Source organism: Sinocyclocheilus grahami, unplaced genomic scaffold, assembly GCF_001515645.1.
Source record: "Sinocyclocheilus grahami isolate Dianchi unplaced genomic scaffold, SAMN03320097.WGS_v1.1 scaffold685.1, whole genome shotgun sequence".
Classification (NCBI taxonomy): Eukaryota; Metazoa; Chordata; class Actinopteri; order Cypriniformes; family Cyprinidae; genus Sinocyclocheilus; species Sinocyclocheilus grahami.
The window spans coordinates 186710-206119 of NW_015505864.1; the positions used below are offsets into that span (position 1 = coordinate 186710).

Genomic DNA, 19410 nt, shown 5'->3' on the forward strand with positions numbered 1-19410 from the left:
ATATATATATATATATATATATATATATATATATATATATATATATATTATATATATATATATATTTTTTTTTACGTGAATGACAGGTTGCTGGAGGAGCGCAACCTTATTATAGAGTTATAGCAGAGTTATTATAGTTAACTAAAACTAAAAATGAAACAATTAAAGAAATTCTTGAAATAAAATGTTCAAGTGGTCTGAAATGAAATGTAAAAAAAAAATTATTATTTCAGCTAATTATCAAGACAACACTTAAACTTAATATACTAAAATAGCTTCTTAAACTAAAACTGAAATGAATGAATAAAAACTATACAGACATACCTAAAAACTATACAGACAATATAAAAATAAAAACAAAATAAAAATATTATAGTACCTTAAAGGGATAGTTCACCCAAAAATTTAAATTTTATGTTTATCTGCTTACCCCCAGGGCATCCAAGATGTAGGTGACTTTGTTTCTTCAGTAGAACACAAATTATGATTTTTAACTGTTGCAGTCTGTCCTTCGTATAATGCATTGCAATGGTAACAAAATTTATGAGAGTAAAAAAAACATGCACAGACAAATCCAAATTAAACCCTGCGGCTCGTGACGACACATTGATTGTCCTAAGACACGAAACGATCGGTTTGTGCCAAAAACCCAACAGTATTTATATCATTTTTTACCTCTAATACAACACTATGTCCAACTTCCTTGAGCGCGCGCACGGCATCCGGTGCGTGAGGTGTGTACGCGCTCTGGCGTAGTTTACGTTAATGGGTGTGTTGATATCCAGCCGAAGAGCAATCAACCATAACTTCAGGCGAGCAGGCTCAGAAGTTGGAAATACGTGGAAAGTCACCACTCCCGAACGAGTTCGTGCGAGAGAACGTAATCCTTTAGTTTTAAGTTGGTTTGAACAATCCGGATAAGCGCAAGTACGTACCATTTTGATTAGCCATCGTACCTACAATGACTGTGCACTGTGTAAACAATGAGTGACATATATGCGCGAGAGATCACTTCCGGCGCTTTTGTAAACTACGCCAGAGCGCGTACACACCTCATGCATCGGATGCCGTGCACGTGCTCAAGGAAGTTGGACATAGTGGTGTATTAGAGGTAAAAAATTATATAAATACTGTTCGGTTTCTCGCACAAACCGATTGTTTCGTGTCTTAGGACATCAATGTGTCGTCATGAGCCGCAGGGTTTAATTTGGATTTGTCTGTGCATGTTCGTTTTACTCTCATAGATTTTTTTACCATTGCCATGCATTATACGACTGATAGACCGCAACGGCTGGACTTAAAAATCATCATATGTGTTCTACTGAAGAAACAAAGTCACCAACATCTTGGATGCCCTGGGGGTAAGCAGATAAACATCAAATGTTCATTTTTGGGTGAACTATCCCTTTAATGCGATTAAAAAATAACACTGCAATCTCAAATGTTGTGAGAGGGAGGGGAAATTATTTTGAATTACATTTCATAAAAAGTATTCCATAAGAAAATAAGAATTGTCAGATTTGATTTCATGGTGACTTTAATACTTAGACTCTGAGGTTTGTTGAAATTCCAAGGATGTGTGAAAGCAAACGTCATGCTTGCCATAGCAAACACCACGAAATAAAAGTGCTAAAGCCCAAGACACTAGTCTACATATGACTAGAAACATAAACAGACTCATGAATAAAAACAACAGGAGGAAGACTCATATTCCCCGGCAGCTAGACAAATATAAATTGCATCTCGAGAAAGAGGGGGAGGTGAACACAGAGGAAGAATGAATGAGGATGTAAAGCTCTGTGACAGCATTCTAGCCGAGCACAGATGTGCTGTAAAATCACAGCAACAGATGAGCGCCTTCATCAGAACCACTGCACACTTCACCCAGCAGCAGCTGGTGAAACACGGCCGGAGCCCATCCGACCCGACAGTCATTCAGCCTTACCTTAGAGTTCAGCACTTCAACCGTCATGTTCTGTGGCGGAGCACTGGGCACTGAACAGACAGAGAAGAGTACAGTATTAGTTCACATATCCTCAGCTTTTATTTAGGCAAGGCACTGAGCTGAACAGGGTCAATTAATAGATACTTCACCAACAGAATGCTTTCCCCAGCTTAATATTCACAATACATTAAAGGGATAGTTCACCCAAAAATTCAAATTCAAAGATATTTTGAAGAATGTTGGTAACCAAACAGTTTATGGTTTACAGTAGCCACAGTATGGAAAAAATGCAATGGCTACCGTCAACTGTTTGGTTACCAACACTCTTCAAATGATCTTTTTCTGTGCTCAACACTCATGCAGGTTTGGAACAACTTGAGGTAAGGAAATGATGACAATTTAATTTTTTGGGGCAAATGAAGCCTTTAAGTTTTCTGTAACATTATGTTCACATATGCAAACGTTGCATTATCTAATTAAATATGCACTCATTTGCATAGATTTCCAGAATAATAAACTGAACATTGCATAAAGCCCGGTCCAATAATTTTTTTTACTGAGGGGATCTCTCTTTTAATCGCTCCATAAATCACAAAAAACGCCATATTTAGAGGTTATACAAGTCAGGTGAATGTTGTACGTGCAAACCCTTCTGTAAAAACCTTCAGAATATAAACCGGATCAAAACGGCAAACTTTTGTATACGCAAGTGCTTCTGAAGTAGATTTCTGGCTCACTGCATGAGAAAAAAACTCCTTTTGAGAAAATAGCCTGAAGATATGCATTATAATTGAAATCTACAGACACAAATAGATGAAGTGTAATGACTTAAACAAAATTAATGTACATTTTGGATATTTTCTTTCCACTATACTGAAATTTACCAGTGCTTGAAAGAACAAGGGGTTTTTTTCTGTAGCGTCTTGTCTTAAATGGCTTTCTGGTGGACTGGATCCTGATTCTGGTTAAGCACCGAGCGGGCAAATATTTTTATATAATGACCAACTGAATATTTCACCACTGTCCATGGCTTCTTTCATATTTCTCATAGCACAACATCATGGCATTTTAATACCATTTTCACCAACAAAAAGGTAACTGACACCATCTTGCAGAAACTAAGAAAAATGGCCTATGAAGACTAATTTTGCAGGTGGCTAGAAGCTTACGAGTCCCCAGTCGAAGTATACAGTAATTACTACAAAATAAAGTTTCATGGGTGGTAACAAATCTTTATGCCCAGTCATTTTTTTTTTCAATTCACTCACCACTGACAGGTGTGGCATAAAGTTAATTTTGGATCCTGGTGATATTGCTCTGTTGATATAACTACAACAGGGATATCGATTATAGTATAGGTTTATTGCTGGCTTTGTTTATTGCCTAGTAGAGTTCTTGTATGAGACCCCTTCCTACAATTATTTTGAATGGAGGGAACTGACTAGTAAGACAAAGCAAAGAAGCCAGATTTATCGTAAGTACCATCAGAGTATGTGCGCACAGATATGTCCTCAGTGGACACTCCAGGTCCATGTTTGTTATAGGCCACCACTCTGAAACTGTATTCTGTGAACTTCTTCAGTCCAGTCATGGTGTAGGACAGTGTGTTCACATCCAGATCCTGACAGAGAAGAGAGGTTAGAGAAACAGGCTGAATTATGACATCAGTAACAAAAGTATAGATTAAAAATGTGCAGAAATATAAATTTAAATATTTAAATGATTAAATATTTGATATTCGATACTGATATATTACATATATTTCTTAAATATATACATGTATGCGTGAAATATAAATTTAAATATTTAAATGATTAAATATTTGATATTCGATACTGATATATTTAATATATTTCTTAAATATATACACGTATGTGTGTATATTTATATATACATATTAGCAAATTATTTAAAATGCTATTTTTAATAATGAATTAATAATTCATTTTTATTAATAATTAACATTTATTTATTTATCTTTGATCCATTTATTATTATTATTTATTTGTTTTTACAAATATTTATACACTCTTCACTAGGAAGCTGTGGATGAAAACATTCACTAATTGAATACATGAAAATGTAGACAAGTCACTAATGTCAATAGTATAAAAAAACACATTCTTAAACAACTTATACATGAATATTTGGAATTGGGCTAGAAATTTTCATTAGTATAAAAATATACAAAATATGACATCTACCGTATTAAAATTTGTTAGCAATAATAAAACAGCTCCTCAGCTTGTGTTCAGGACAGACCACAGAGCTCCATCTGTTCTCCACCATGAACATTTCACATGCATTATCAAATATCATAAAGCTTTTATACATGATATTACAGAGGATGGATGAAGATGGTTTTACCTGCTCACTGTCCATGCCCTTCTCCATGTAGTAAATTTTGTAGTTCTGGATCTCGCCTGTAAGGGGCATATCCCAGCTGAGACTCACTGTGCTGGGGGACGTGACCACTGCCTGTAGGTTTGGAGCAGGACCAGGTACCTGGACTATTACATAGAATGGAGAAAAAATAGAAAAACAACATGATTTAATTTGATTGTGTTTTGTTTTATTACTGGCACCTTTTGTCTGTCACTGTTTTTCTTTGATAATTCCATTGATGCTTTGGCAATATTGTTTGTAAAACAGTCACGCCAATAAAGCACTTTGAAATTGACTTGAATAGAGAGAGTGATATCTCTTCTCAGCTGAGCATATGACAGTGGCATGTGTCGAAACACCACTGGCAGAAAGCATACTAACACACGCCAGCTCAAACTGCAGGATTGACGTTATTTAATTTGCTTAGCAGAGCGGAGAGAATGGAAATGAGATTCTATGTTGCTTAACTTTTGTTTACTTGCTAGGGTCATGAATCATTACATTCAATTATAGGCTCCGATGAGTGTCCGTTAAATCTGTTGTTTTTCCAACACGCTCACAACTGACATGCCTTCAGGGAGTCATCATGTAGGGCCAATCTAAATGGAGCTCTACATTAAATGAAATGGAATATAATTTAAACAGCATGGACATAAAACCACTGGCCAATTTTTAAGTAAGCTGGCAAGTAGTCATTTAGCAGACACTTTTATCTAAAGCGACCCGCAATACACTTATTACAGGGACAATCCCACTGGAGAAACCTGGTGTTGAAGGAATAGTTCACCAAAAATGTATTCTTTCATAATTTACTACCCGTGTGACTTTATTTATTCCATGTAACCCCAAAGAAGAAATTATGAATAATGTTCACGCTGCTCTTTTTCATTAAAAAAAGAAAGAAAAAAAACTATGTATAACAGAAATAATATAGCCTACTTAAAATAGAATATGCTTAAGTGTGAATTGAATTTAATGGTTTCAGACACTTAACTGCATGTTAATTGCAAATACATTAAAATGTATTATAGTTTATATTTATATTAAATGCATGTAGCTGAAATTTTGATCTGCTTAAAGGCAGAGTAAGTGATTTTTCAAAAACACTTTAAAAACTGATTCGGCCGAATTGCAAAACAAACAAACAAAACAAACAAAAATTGCAAAGCCAATCAGCAATAAGGGGCGTGTCTACTCGTGAAGTGCAGGAGAGTGCGTTCAGTGCACAGGACGGACATTAGCCGAGCCGAGCGACAGAAAGATGGAGGGAAAAAACAAAAGAGGAAAACGTCTGCGGAACGATAAGGCAAGTAGGACCCGTGTAAATATCGGATCAGCTTTCCAGCGCTGGAGAGAACTCAAGGAGCGGAGGCCTGCGATCGGACGCCGAGGTTGCTTTGTTTCTTCTTAATAGGTGAGTAACAGTGTCTACAACAGCTAAAGTCTGCCTACACTGGACGCGATCAAACGACCGTTGAAAACCATTTGAAATTTGTGTCAGCACGTCATAAATAGAACCCGGCAGCAGTTTTCTGTCGGGGATTTGTTGCGCTGCGCCGCTCACATCCGTAGACACGGTGTAACATTGGTTTTGCTTTGTTTCACAGAACTAATCGTTGCCTTGGTTGCGTACGTATATGTGGGGCGGAGCTATCAGAAAAGAGGCGAGACCCTTTTGGGGTAGGGGCGTGTTTGTTTTGGTGATTTCAAATATCAACATTGGCTACCAGAAATCCCTCACTCTGCCTTTAAGTATGACTTAAGTACATCTTCACATGCAATTTTATAATTACTTCTTCTGTCTTCAAAATATGGACAGTAACGTGTACTGCCAACATTACAGACAAGCATTTATGGTAAACTAAAATTTACTTTAATACCACAGAAAACAGTTGTGTCCTCTGCACAATCTGACTTTGCTGCAGCCTGGAATTGAACTGCTGGTTTTGTCTGGTAAGAGGAGAACTGGCCCCCTGACTGAGCCTGGTTTCTCCCAAGGTTTTTTCTCCATTCGGTCACCGATGGAGTTTTGGTTCCTTGCCGCTGTTGCCTCTGGCTTGCTTAGTTGGGGACACTTAATTTCCAGCGATATCGTCGACATGATTGCACAGATACTATTTAAACTGAACTGAGCTGGATGATGACATCACTAAATTCAATGATGAACTGTATTGTTAAAAGCGCTATATAAAGGTGGTGACTTGACTTGACTTTAATGTAATTTCAAGTGAAAATTGTATTTCATGCTATTTATGTCACACCCATGTTTTGTGTTTGTTTGCCTCTCCCACGTGCTCCATGTTCTCCCTGTGACCTAGTTTCTGCCTTGTGTTAATTGTGGTTATTGGTTCCAGGTGTTTCTTGTTAGCTTCCTCGTTTAGTCTTAGTTTAGTCTTAGTATTTATGCCCTGTGTTTTCCTTTGTCCAGCGTCTAGTGTTAAATGTCTATTCCCCTGCTACGTGTGCGTGTGTCTGGATAATTAAAGTTTGTTCTTTGTAAATGCCCCCACGTCTCCACATCTCCTCGCTCCAACACAGAAGCAGCATCATGGCAATTTAAATAATTTGTAAATATTTTTCTAATTATTAATTTGTTGCAATTTAGTACATTAAAAACATATTACCTTTAATAAGATATATATTATAAAACACCATATTGATATTGAATAATCTACAGTTCAAATACTTCACTAGTGCTTTCATATGTTAGTATGTAAGTACTTCTTAAAAACACCACAAAAGATTATTAAAAGATAATGGCTTAAAATGTACTTAAAACATTAACATTGACGTTTTTACACTTGACATTATTATAAAGTGCACTTTTTAAAAGTGTATTTAAGCGTGTTTTGAAATATGTCATGAAAGTGTGCTCTCTTTAAGTACATTTAAGGGGCCTTTTATTTTATTAATATTATATTATCAATATATTTTCAAGATTTGAAGTACACCACAAGTGCATTTTTAATATAATTAAGCACACTTTTTACTAGTCAAGGCAGGGGCCATCATAAAATTGCTTCATATTTTCACTGACTATATTCCCAGTCCTCTGAAGTCATACAATGGCTTTATGTCAGGAACAGACTAAAATATATTCATTATTTGCTGAAAATCACCACAAAGTGACCATATAGCTTCGGTAGACTTGAAATATAGCCTAAAAAATAGTATGGACTGTCTTTATAGTGCTTTTATGTCCTTTCTAGAACATGGCAGTCTATGGTCACTATATGCATATGCTTTCATTGCATGGGGAAGAACAGCATGAACACTCCTCAAAACATCTCCTTTTGTGTTCCACAAGGACTTCAACCAGCATCCAGCAAGTTCTAGCCGCTTCACCACATGTCTGCAATGACTGTTTGATTACATTCATCCAGTTATGGTTACCCTGAACCATCTTTCATGCTCAAGCTCTAATATAAACTGCATTACATGAATCACTTTTCGAACTTTGATCAGGCGTTTCTGGCATCTCAAACGACAGAGAGAAATCACTTTATCTCAGTGCCACAGACATCCATTCTGTCCAACATCAACGCTTGCTTTTGATACCGATGTCTTACAGGATGGGATGGGGCGCCTACACTGGATTAAGTGCGCTCTACGAGTGTGTATGTGTGCCTAGATGACTTGTGCTCAGATTCATTCATAATGTTCACAGCAATATGTGTGTCAGCCTCAGAGGCTGATCTCCACGCAGCAGGATTCCCGGGAGTGCCAGAATCCCGCTAACACACATTATAAAGTGCTTATAGCAGTCAGAGCCAAGGACGCACAGAGGAGCAAGTCTGACCCAGAAACAGCTTCTCCTGTGCTGTGTTTGGGCTGATAATGTTTCACGTTGATGGAGTCAGGCCATATACCTTCAGCAATGTTCAAGAGATCTGTTTGCCAGCAGGTGTTTACTTGTGCTTACTATATAATGAGATTTTAAACTGACATTGAGGCATTGGGGAGGTTTTGGGAAAGAAAACCTCCAGAGAAAATGTTCTGCATAATCTTGGAGGCCCAAAACATATTCTAGACAAGCATGTGAGCGTTAAAATCCAACTACGCAAACTTGATTTCACGCATTATAGCCTTCTGAAATGTGTCAGAGCGTAATTTGTAATGCAACTGTTTTAATTAGTCCATAAATCTCATTTGAACACATTCTAACTGGTATGTTATCATCAAGTGGAGATCTTACCTTCAGGCTGGGTGGCGACCGTCAGAGGCACTGAGCTCTCTCCAGGGCCGTTTCTGTTGTGGGCCACCACGCGGAAGGAGTACTTGGTGTCTGGCATGAGGTTCTGAATGGTGACTTGCATTTCTCCTGGACGGCTGGTGTTCACTATCCTCTCCCTACAGAGCATCAGAGAAACAAACGTGATATGAGACTGAAACAGGAGCTGACTGCTGATTCACTGCTTCAAAGCTTCTCTTATTCTTCTGTAGTTAATAACAGCTCATATAGAATGGCATTATAAATATTAATAAGAACAACATGTGACTTAAAATAATAGCAACAAAAACAACAAAATACAATCATCAATAGCATTCATAATTTAAGGCTTCTTGGAGGGTGAATGTCATGAAAACATGTCTGGGTAACATATTACTACACAGTCAAAATTAAATGTATTTTATTTGTATTACATATTTACATATTGCAAATATGTAACTGCAAGTATACATATTTGTATATACACTGCTGAACGTTTTAATGTAATATATTATATATTGCATAAAAAGCCAATTTTGTGCAATTCATTTTTTTATTTTGCTTTAATGATATGCATAAAAAGCCAATTTTGTGCAATTCATTTTTTTATTTTGCTTTAATGATATTATTTTACTCACAAGGAACCATAAAAAAAATCTTATTACCATAATGCATTTTTTCCTTCACTGTTTTTTGTTTTTTGGAATTATTATTCTTAATAGTGATTCTCATGAGATTCTCTTTACTGTAATGCAGCATTTTAATGCAGCATTTTTAAGTAAAAAAAAAAAAAAGAAAGTAAAATAAACACTAATACATTTATTTATTCAAATATGCAACAAAGGCAATACAACAAATATTTTAATAATTTAAATATTAAATACTACATTCCAGTAATGACAGTTACATTATTTTAATGTAATTTTATTAAGTTAATGAGTTTGGGATAATTGGGGAAAAACAAGCTTATTTTTTCTTAAACAAAATATAATTTCTTTATTTCCTTTTTTTTTATATTAGGATTAAACATGACCTAATATCATGAGATATTCTTTACAGTTTTTGTACCCCCCCAAAAAAACAATAAATTGGAGGTACAATACCGTTCAAACAAGATCCTTTCATGCTCACAAAGGCTGCATTTATTTGATCAAAAATATAGTAAAATAGTAATATTGTGATATATTGTTACTATTTTAATATATATTTAAAAAAAAAGCCATTACCGCAGTTTGCTGTAACACATGATCCTTCAGAAATCATTCTAAAATGCTGCTTTTGCGCACAAGAAATATTTCCTATTATTAACATTAAAAATAATTGTGCTACTTAATATTTTTGAAACTGTAGTATATTTTTCAGGATTCTTTGGTTAATAGAAAGTGCAAAAGAACAGCATTTATTTGAAATAGAAATCTTTTGCAACATTAAAAATATTTTTTTATTAATTTAATGAATCATTGCTGAATAAAATCTGTTTAAAAAAATCTTACTGACCCCAAACTTTGTCACTGTAGTGTATATATAAATGACACAAATATAAATGCCCTTGCCTGTTATTGTCCTCCAGGCTGTAGTAGACCGAGTAGGTGACATCATCTCCATGCGGTTCAGCAGGAAGGCGCCAGGTCAGCTTGATGAAGCGGGTGGAGACCAGGGAGGCCACAACGTCACGGGGGGCGGAGGGCGTGGGACCAGCGCCGCCTCTGGAGCCTGGCATTAGACGGTCAGTAGTGGCATGGGTCAGTGAGGTGGGAGGGGGGGAGGGGATGGCTACATCTTTGAGTGCATACAGTGGAGGGGGTGAGTGAAAGCAGAAATCAAGGGTGGAGACGGGTGCAAAGTGAAGTCACACAGAAATTCAGGGAGGGAGGGATGGAGAGCAAAACAAAGGAGAACAGAACAGAGGGAACACATAAAAAAAGAAAAAAACAAAACAAAAACCATAACACAATGGCTTCCATGACAGGATATCAACAAAACAGTGAAATAATCACAAAGAAATATGAAAAATGCAATCATAACGGAAGAATGTCGGGCATGTAGTTGGAGAAAAACGGCTGAAGTAGAAAAAATGATGGAAAGCTGAATCGCAGGAGGCATATTTTGGACTTTTTCACTCTTAAAGAGTAGTTCACCTCAAAATTAGACCGACATTAACACACAATTTGCAATGTTATTCACTAAAACTATTGTATAGCTATCAAATGACATTTTCACATCAAATGAAACTAAATGCACTTGGTTTCTTAACTACATGCCAAGGCTTCATAACTATGTACTGTACATATGCACAAATGAGACTTCAGCATCAATAGCTGGGTTTCCATCACCCTGTTTTTATGCGCATTTTGAAGTGTCGCATCAGAATCGAGTGATGGAAACGCTGAATTTCGAATAAAAATGCCTTAATTCGCAAAAGAAGTTTTTACGCTCACTTGAGGTGGTTTTTGACTTGTGCGAAAAAGGGTTAATGCGAATAATGGGAGATGGAAATGCATTTTGCGAATAAATTCCTCCAAGCGCATCAAAAAAGTCATGTGACTTTGCGCTATGGGACGGTAAATTCTGACTAACCAGCGGACCGATCTCATTCACAGCATCTGAAATGTTGTTATGGTTATTCGGAAATGCCCGAGCAAAGTCTGTCATCAAAGTTTTTCTGTATAATTGCCTCCCAGAACTGTCCTCCACGACTGTGTTCCCAAACAGCAGCATCCACCTCCGAAAGCAATTACCGCATTCATTGTGTTTCGTCTGCTCGTTCTGAGGTGCAAGTAATTTATTATATAGGAAAATTATTATATTCAGTAGCTTCTCCTACTTTTCTTAGTGATGTATAGTGCCAGTTTATCAGGAAGTGATGATTTTGTTCTCTTTGACTCGTTGGATGGAAATGATGCTTGTTCGCAAATGTTTTGTGCGATATTCTAATTTTGCACGCAAGTTAAATTCGCAACTTTGGATGGAAACCCGGCAAATGACATCAAAAACCTTACATGGTGCTGCTTCTTGCATATGTCATATGGTTTAGATGTAGGTGAGTAAATGAATAAAAAGATTTCTAAACAACTATTCTTTTAAGCGTAGCTGGGAAAAATCCAAGCTGATCCAAAGAACACTAAGGCACAGAGGCCATCCTTTTTAATCACTAACATATGTCTAGAGGTCCAAGGCTTTAGATCTTCACACAGATATGCAAAATATTTCATGCTGAGGCCTCTGTGGTTAAATCTAAGGACGTTGGACTGTTGTTTTCTATCAGTGGAGTGAAACTCAGCACAAAGCAGCTCTAAAAATGTGTCAAGATCGTTTGCTTTTGTGGACTGCAATAAAGTTGCGCTTTTGGCAACAGCAACTCTTTGACTTAAACAAACTGTGTTTCATTTGCATCTGCATGCAAAACATGCAGCTGTGGAAGGACTGAACATCAAGCAAATATAGTAGGTATGATTGATGTACCGTGCGATTCAAATGTGATTCGTTGACTGTGGTTGACAATAACATGAGTAGGCAATAAAACGTCTAAAACAAGTAACACTATGGTCCTTTTTTCTCTATGCCAACCAGACTGAAACACAATCAGCACGCAGCACCATAGAAAATATCTCATCTCATTTACATTCAAAAATCACGTCAAAAAGATCATTAAAACTTATGAGCTTCATGATTCAAAAGGCAGAGATTTTCTGAAAATATCTTTCTCTCTCTCTCTCTCTCAAAAAAAGACATGATTGTGGACTTGAACTCCGTGGACTACAGGAAATAAAACTCACAGATTAAAACAATAAAAACAAAAAATGGGGATTGGAAAGAAATGGATTGCAAGAAACCAAAGTATGGAATCAAAAATCAGGGATTTTAATATGAACTCAAACAAAGACCAGATTGTCTGAACTGTGTTTATATACAAACAGCTATACACTATTACTGTATGTCAACAATAGTCTCATTTGGGTTTTTTTATATACCCAAAGGAATTTTAGGAGAAACATAACATAAAATGCATTTGCAATAAGTCTCCTGAGATATGAAAGAGCAAACTCTGAACAATACAGTTTCCCTTTGCTAGTTAACTGAGGGTTTAAAAGCACCATATAATGCTGAAAAAAGAACAGCAAGATGCATTATGTTCAGATGTGCTCTTCGAATTACTTTCTTATTCTGAACCGCATTCAGCACTGAACAGACAGTGGGAGAAGAGACTGATAATGCAGACCTGTATAATATACACTAATAGCGGCACTCATTAACTTATAGCTTCCCCTAAATGACAAGATCCATTAGACGGAGAGCAAATTAAACATTAGTTGTAGCAATTCCAGTTTTCCACAAAGACGAGCCATCAATGTTCATCTGTCTAGCCGCAGGGAGAGAAAAAAAATTATATCATTCAGCATTTATCTCTGGTTCAGCTTTGTGTGGTGTGTGACATTCTACAAAAAGTAGTTTTTCTTCTCCCTCTGGTTCAGTCAGTTCACTTGGCAGCCAATTTGCAGCTGTTTTCTAGTCATATATAGTCAAGTACAGTTTTAATGAACTTGATTATGGAAAGAATGCCAAAATATGCATTCAAAAACATGTCAAATCATCACTGTATCATAAAAGTAGCTCAAATCAGGCTCCAGCTAATCTGTATTGGCATTCTAGACCAGGCAATGGCTATTCTAGGAGTTATTTTTTACATGCTATCATTCAGAATTCAATACTAACATAAGGCTTATTCTGCAACATACACTGAATACTTCATTTGAAAGTTCTCACAATGTTAAAGGGTTAGTTCATATCTTAATTTGTGTTCCGAATATGAACGAAGGTCTTACGGGTTTAGAACGACATGAGGGTGAGTAATTAATGACAGAATTTTCATTTTGGGGTGAACTAACCCTTTAAGGCCTCTTTACACCAACAAGAATGTTCGATCCAATTTTTGTGAATCGATGCATAAAAAATGACAGAGAAGATGAATGAAATGAAAGCACTGTGCACTTTTCATATCTGACACAGAGAAGAAAGTCAAACAATATTTATGTTTCAAAGTGTAAACTGTAAAAAAATTATGTAGTTTTTACAAAATAATTTTGGCAGCTGTGGTTGCCAGAATAATTTTGTAAAAAATACAGAAAAACTGTAAACACATTTACGGCCAACAACTGTAAATTTTACAGTATAAAACTGTAATTTACAAACAAGAAAATTTGAATGTAAACCAGTAAATTCAACAATGCACACTGCTATTAAAATTTGTTTTGTACCTTAAACATACTGACAACCACCATAATAATGCAGGTGGTAAAAGAGAAAGCCACATGAAGAATCAAAGCCCATCACAAGTAGCTTCACCACAAGCAGAAGTATATACTAATATATAGAAGGTGCACAGAGTCATTCATGCAAACACAAAACACCATCATGGTAACACAAATGATACTTAAATAATGCATTAAACTTTCATTAAACAACAGAATATGTAACATAAAGCCCAAATATACATAACTAATAACAAAAACTTTTTTAAAAACATGATTATTTAAACAAAATACTTTCAAATGTGGAGTGTCATGCAGGGAATTCTGGGAATATCAGTTTACCGTTTTTGACTGTAAATTATACATTGATCTGTTATTTTTACTTCTAAAATCTGTAAAATTAACAGCATTTTACTGTAAAATTACATGAAATGTCTGGTTAGATATTTTACAGTTTTTCCCTGTATATAGTACGGGAACTTACTGTTAACCTATTAACAGTTTTTTTCCGTAAGGTTTTTACAAAATGTTACAGTTAAAATTACACGTATTTTTTACAGTGTACGATTTTTTTAAATTCTCTATGGCTTTTATCAAACAACACCAAATGCAAGTGTACAGAGACAAGAGAGACATAGCTTTATGTAACCGTAGCGCCTCTGGGCACGTGAAGAAATAAATCCTATTGGTCGGCCAGTTTTGTTCACAATGCGATGGAAAAGAGATTAGAACATCGCTCCGTAAAAAAATGTTTGTGTCAGTTTCAACAGACACATTAACAACCAACCATTCATTCAAATGGCAACGTTTATCATGCCAAGCATTTTGCACTGAATATTCATCTTGGTGTGAACAGAAAGATGTTTTTCAATTGTTTCTGGATTCTTCCTATGCTTTTCCCTGTATTTTAGTAAAACAGTCTATTCATGAGCGCCACAAAGTCATAGTTTTATGTAACAGCAGTGGCTCTGGGCATATGACCGAATCTTATTGGACGGCAAGTTTTCTTCACAGTGCACTTGAACAGAAATTAAAACACCTTTCCTTAAAAAAAAATTACGGCATGTGAATGTTCGTGTCTCAACAGACACATTAACAGCTGTTCATTCTAATTACAATGTTTATCAGCAAATTTTCATATTGAATATTCATCTTGGTATGAACAGGCCTTAAAGAGTAAACTATTTTAGGGGCTCTTCACTCACAACACATTCAAAAACAGCACAAGATGCTGAAGTAACAGGGATATGTGGTGCAAAGGTTAAAAAAAAATCCATCTAGTCTACATAGAAAAACTATTAAAAACACACCAAGCTGAAGTTTTAATAACTAAAATGTAGGGGTGTAACGGTACAGTATTCGTACCGAAAATTTTCAGTACAGGTCTTTCAGTTCGGTATGCATGTGTATTGTTTTAACCACTGCACGAGTGGAACTTCATTGTATTGTAGCTTTCGACAAGAAACAAAGTCTTATCGTTCAAATGATGTCAGTTTGTTTCAGGAAATTCAAACATTAATTCAAACAATAAACGGCATTTTGACGCTCTTTGATGTGGCGCGACAGATTGCTGTACAAATGAAGCGCGAGTTAGCGTGATCATCGCTTACTCTTTACTACTAGTTTTAGCATGAAATAAACATGAATGAACATCTCATGGCTCATGTAATCACTCAATCAGTGTCCCAATCGCGGAAAAATAAAACAGCTTCTAAACAAAATGTCACGTAGCGTTTAATTTACCTCGGGGGGGGGGCGCATGTCCAACAAGGTTGAAAACCCCTGGTTTAGAGCATAAGCTGAGGTAGATCATTGTTTAATAAAATAAAACAAATAAAAAATGTTTGTTTTTTAAGCATAAGCTGAGGTAGATCACTGTTTAATAAAATAAAACAAATAAAAAATTTTGTTTATGCAATGTTATGTTCAGTTTTCCCCCTGCTGAACCGAAACCATACTGAACCGTGACGTCAATACCAAGGTACGAACTGACTACCGTTACACCCCTAAAATGGAATGCTTGGAAAACGTTTTTCAAACATACATTTATTCAACTAGGATGTTATCAGGATCATCACAAGCATCAGCTTCAACAGTCTCCTAAGTGTCTGTCTGATGGTGAACGCAGTCATGTGATGTATGGTGGAGAGCAGCAAAAGATTAATACCGATTCTATTCATAGCAGAGAGCAATAGCTGCTGCCATTGGAACAGATGGTGACTTTGCCTTATTAATGATACATACTGAAGCAAAGCAAAAAGGTCACAAGGCCATTGGTGCAAAATGGAAATGTAAAAGGATTATTGTTAACTCCATGTTTGCTGTAAATAGATGTAATTATGATTTTAATATTAAGCAAATGGTATTTTGGGAATATGCAAATTAAAACAGAAATGGCTGCTCAGAGCAATAATGGTTATGCACTGTGTAGGTCACCAAGAATTCGAAATAGGTAATTGTGCATGAGGATATGGGGGAAAACATAAATGTAAAAAAGATTGCCTCATTCACCTCCATGTGCTTATGATGAGAGAGGGAGTGCAGTGCACAGCTAATGACCACTTAAAAGCTCCTGCTTTCATCTTACAGATGGGTATGGACTGAAACGGTCATGGTACAGGAGATGCGACATAGTTCCTGCTGCACAAATAAAGACTTCATCCACTGGCATTAAATCTTACAACATTTCTACTATTGATCCGAGGGAACATGCTATTATCGTGAGGGGTCTGGAAGGGGTTGAAGACTTCCTTATATTGTATGGAGGCATAAAAACCAGATTATTTCATTAATTCTCAGTAAGGTTCCTGTTCTTCACCTGTACTCATGTCATAACATGACAGGATTGACTGCTGCTGAAATGTGGAGCAGCTCTTGATCTATAGACACTGGCTACAAGCCCCATATGAGTGTTTTGAAGAGGAGAAATGGGCAGCTCAATCACACACACACACACACACACACACACACACACACACACACACATATAGGTTTTGCTCTCCTTCTATATATTTTGTAAAGCTGTTTGCTGTTAATGGTCACAACCATGATAGGTTTCTTAGACCAATTACAGGATAGTTTTACACAACTATGAACCAATGATTGTTATGAATACCATGATGCAACAGGTTTCTAGAGACCAGATTTATCTGTTCCAGGCTTATCATTAACTAAAACCCAAAACAAAAACATGTTCGTTGCTTGAAATTAAATAAATGTTAACTGAAAACTAATAAATATTAAACAACTATAAATAATAAATTCTACCTATAAAAAAGACAAAATCACAGCAAAATTACTCATAGTTTAACTTATTTTAGAGGGAGAATCTAATTCGAAATATTAACAAAAAACTATAATAGAACCCAAATATTTTGTGCAACTCAACACAATGACAAGCAAGCATATATTTGATGTTTAATATACACTCTTAAAAATAAAGGTGCTTAAAAGGTTCTTCACAGCGATGCTATAGAAGAACCATTTTTGGTTCTACATAGAACCATTCAGTCTTCTTTAAAGAACCATCTCTTATTTGCCTTTTTATAATCTGAAGAACCTTTTGTGAAACAGAAAGGGTCTTCAGATGTTAAAGGTTCTTTATGGAACCATTTAGACAAAAAGGTTCTTCTATGGCATCGTGAAGCAGCTTTATTTTTAAGAGTGTCAAATTTTCAGACTAATGAGATTTGGGTGAGGAGATTCTATGTAACACATTAAGCTATTTTATTTATTTAACTCCTGTTTTCCACTGTATGTCAACTTTAAAGCACACACTATCTTTGAACATCATCTTTTTCCAAAGGAATTAGTCATAAGATCATGCCTGTGTTCAAGAATTTGATTGGTTGAGATGTAATATAACTTAAAAAAAAAATAATGACATACCAATTATTAATAAGTGCCATTCTATACTCTAAATATGTTCCTCTGACTCGTACAGCACAGACAGTTTGCTATATGTGAGCACAGGGGACATTGGAGAAAATTAATAATAAAGCATAAACAAGCACGTTGTTAACTTCAGTCACATAAAGGAGAGAACATTCTGAATAGAAGAAAAAGTTGACAATAAAAAAGAGGAGTATTTGCATAATTTTGCATTACAATGTGACAGGATTACAAAACAATTTCCACTGCAATTTGCTGCATAAACTATTTGGGTCACACTGAAATGATCAGAGACACGTTATGCATAACCGTCATGTGTTAATGTATTTATAGTTTTGACATCAAAACAGAAGTGATTTCTGAGCCACTTCTGTAGCTTGATATTGAGTGGGCAGTGGGCAGAATGTTTTGAGCTGAAGTTATAGTATGTTTTCATTGTGCAGAAAATTCTAAATGTAAAACTATTTTAGATTTTTAAGATTGATTAGACGTTTCATGACATCTTCAGGCTTTTCTTGACAATATATTCTCTATTTTTTGTTATAGTAGCAAATACAGACAAAGCAAGCGAAGCAAGCACAAAGAAGCATTTTTTTAATAAGCAGAGTTACTATGATATTCAAGAAGCCACGTACACACTAGTCTTTGTCATTTTTTTATTGGAGATATGGCTGGCCCGCAGCGATTTTGCATTGGATCCGAAGCGGGCACCACTGCAGCGGTGACAGCAGTCTATCTCTTCAAAGTAAACATCATGAATACGAGAGGAAGATGGATTAAAGGCCATCAACACCCCTGTTGAGATTAAACAGGTCTCTCACGTGATGGAGAGCAGCGCACCATCTCCTGAGACGCCTTGCTTCCATAGTCTGAGAGATGAAAGCCGGAGCAGCAGGGCAGATCTAGGGGGAGGCACGGGCACCTCGGCGGGATGTACCACCCAGCACGAAAGCACAGGATTATGGGTCGCAGCGTGATGCTGGCAGGGGACTTCCTCTGTGTTTGCTGGGGAGGCAGACGCCCATCTGGCATGTCATTACTGTATGTCTACACCCAGCTACAGTGGCCCTCTGGGTCAGCAAGCAGAGCCCCCATTCCCTCCTGCACCTGCTAAACCTCCGCCTGCTTCATCTGCGTCGCTCAAGTCCGTCAGCTAAATCATTTATTTTCTGACATGCACTTCAGTCCCATTTGTCATGCTCAGTCCCAATATCAGAAATATCACTGCGCTCCTTTGAGAAGCTTTGGCTCGGGGCATTTGTACACAAAAGTACCCGCAACAGCATTTTGTTTGAATAGCAAGCTAACATCAAACATTAGATTATTATATCACACCAAATCACAGTGGAGTTCAAGATGAGAATTCACAAAATACAAGCTTCAGCAAACCGAATAATGTACGGGGAAATATATAAATACAAATAAATATGTATAAAAATCGAATTTTTACTGTGAACAAATATATAAATATTATACTGTTAATAATATAACTTTGTGTTATACATGCACTACTGGTCAAAAGTTTGAGACCAGTGTTTTCATGTTTTTTAAGAAATCTTTAAAGCTCACAGGGCTGCTTTTATTTAATCCAAAATACAGTAAAACAGTAATATTGTGAAACATTATTACAATAAAAAACTGTTTTCTATATCAATATATTTTAAAACTTTCAGCAGCCAGTGTCACATTATTGGGTAACACTTTACTTGAAGGGGTGTGCATAAGACTAA

The 19410-nt window shown here is 36.2% G+C and overlaps 1 protein-coding gene across 1 annotated transcript in view; it reads right to left on the minus strand.

Annotated features, from left to right (window-relative positions):
* The window catches only part of LOC107559439 (neogenin), a 168580-nt gene that overhangs the window by 18364 nt on the left and 130806 nt on the right, over window positions 1–19410 (minus strand). The window contains exons 8-12 of the mRNA XM_016243267.1: window positions 10094–10319; window positions 8526–8680; window positions 4313–4455; window positions 3428–3566; window positions 1946–1995 (exon numbers count right to left, since the gene is read on the minus strand). Coding sequence (XP_016098753.1) covers window positions 1946–1995; window positions 3428–3566; window positions 4313–4455; window positions 8526–8680; window positions 10094–10319 — 713 coding nt within the window. The remainder of the gene's footprint in view (window positions 1–1945; window positions 1996–3427; window positions 3567–4312; window positions 4456–8525; window positions 8681–10093; window positions 10320–19410) is intronic.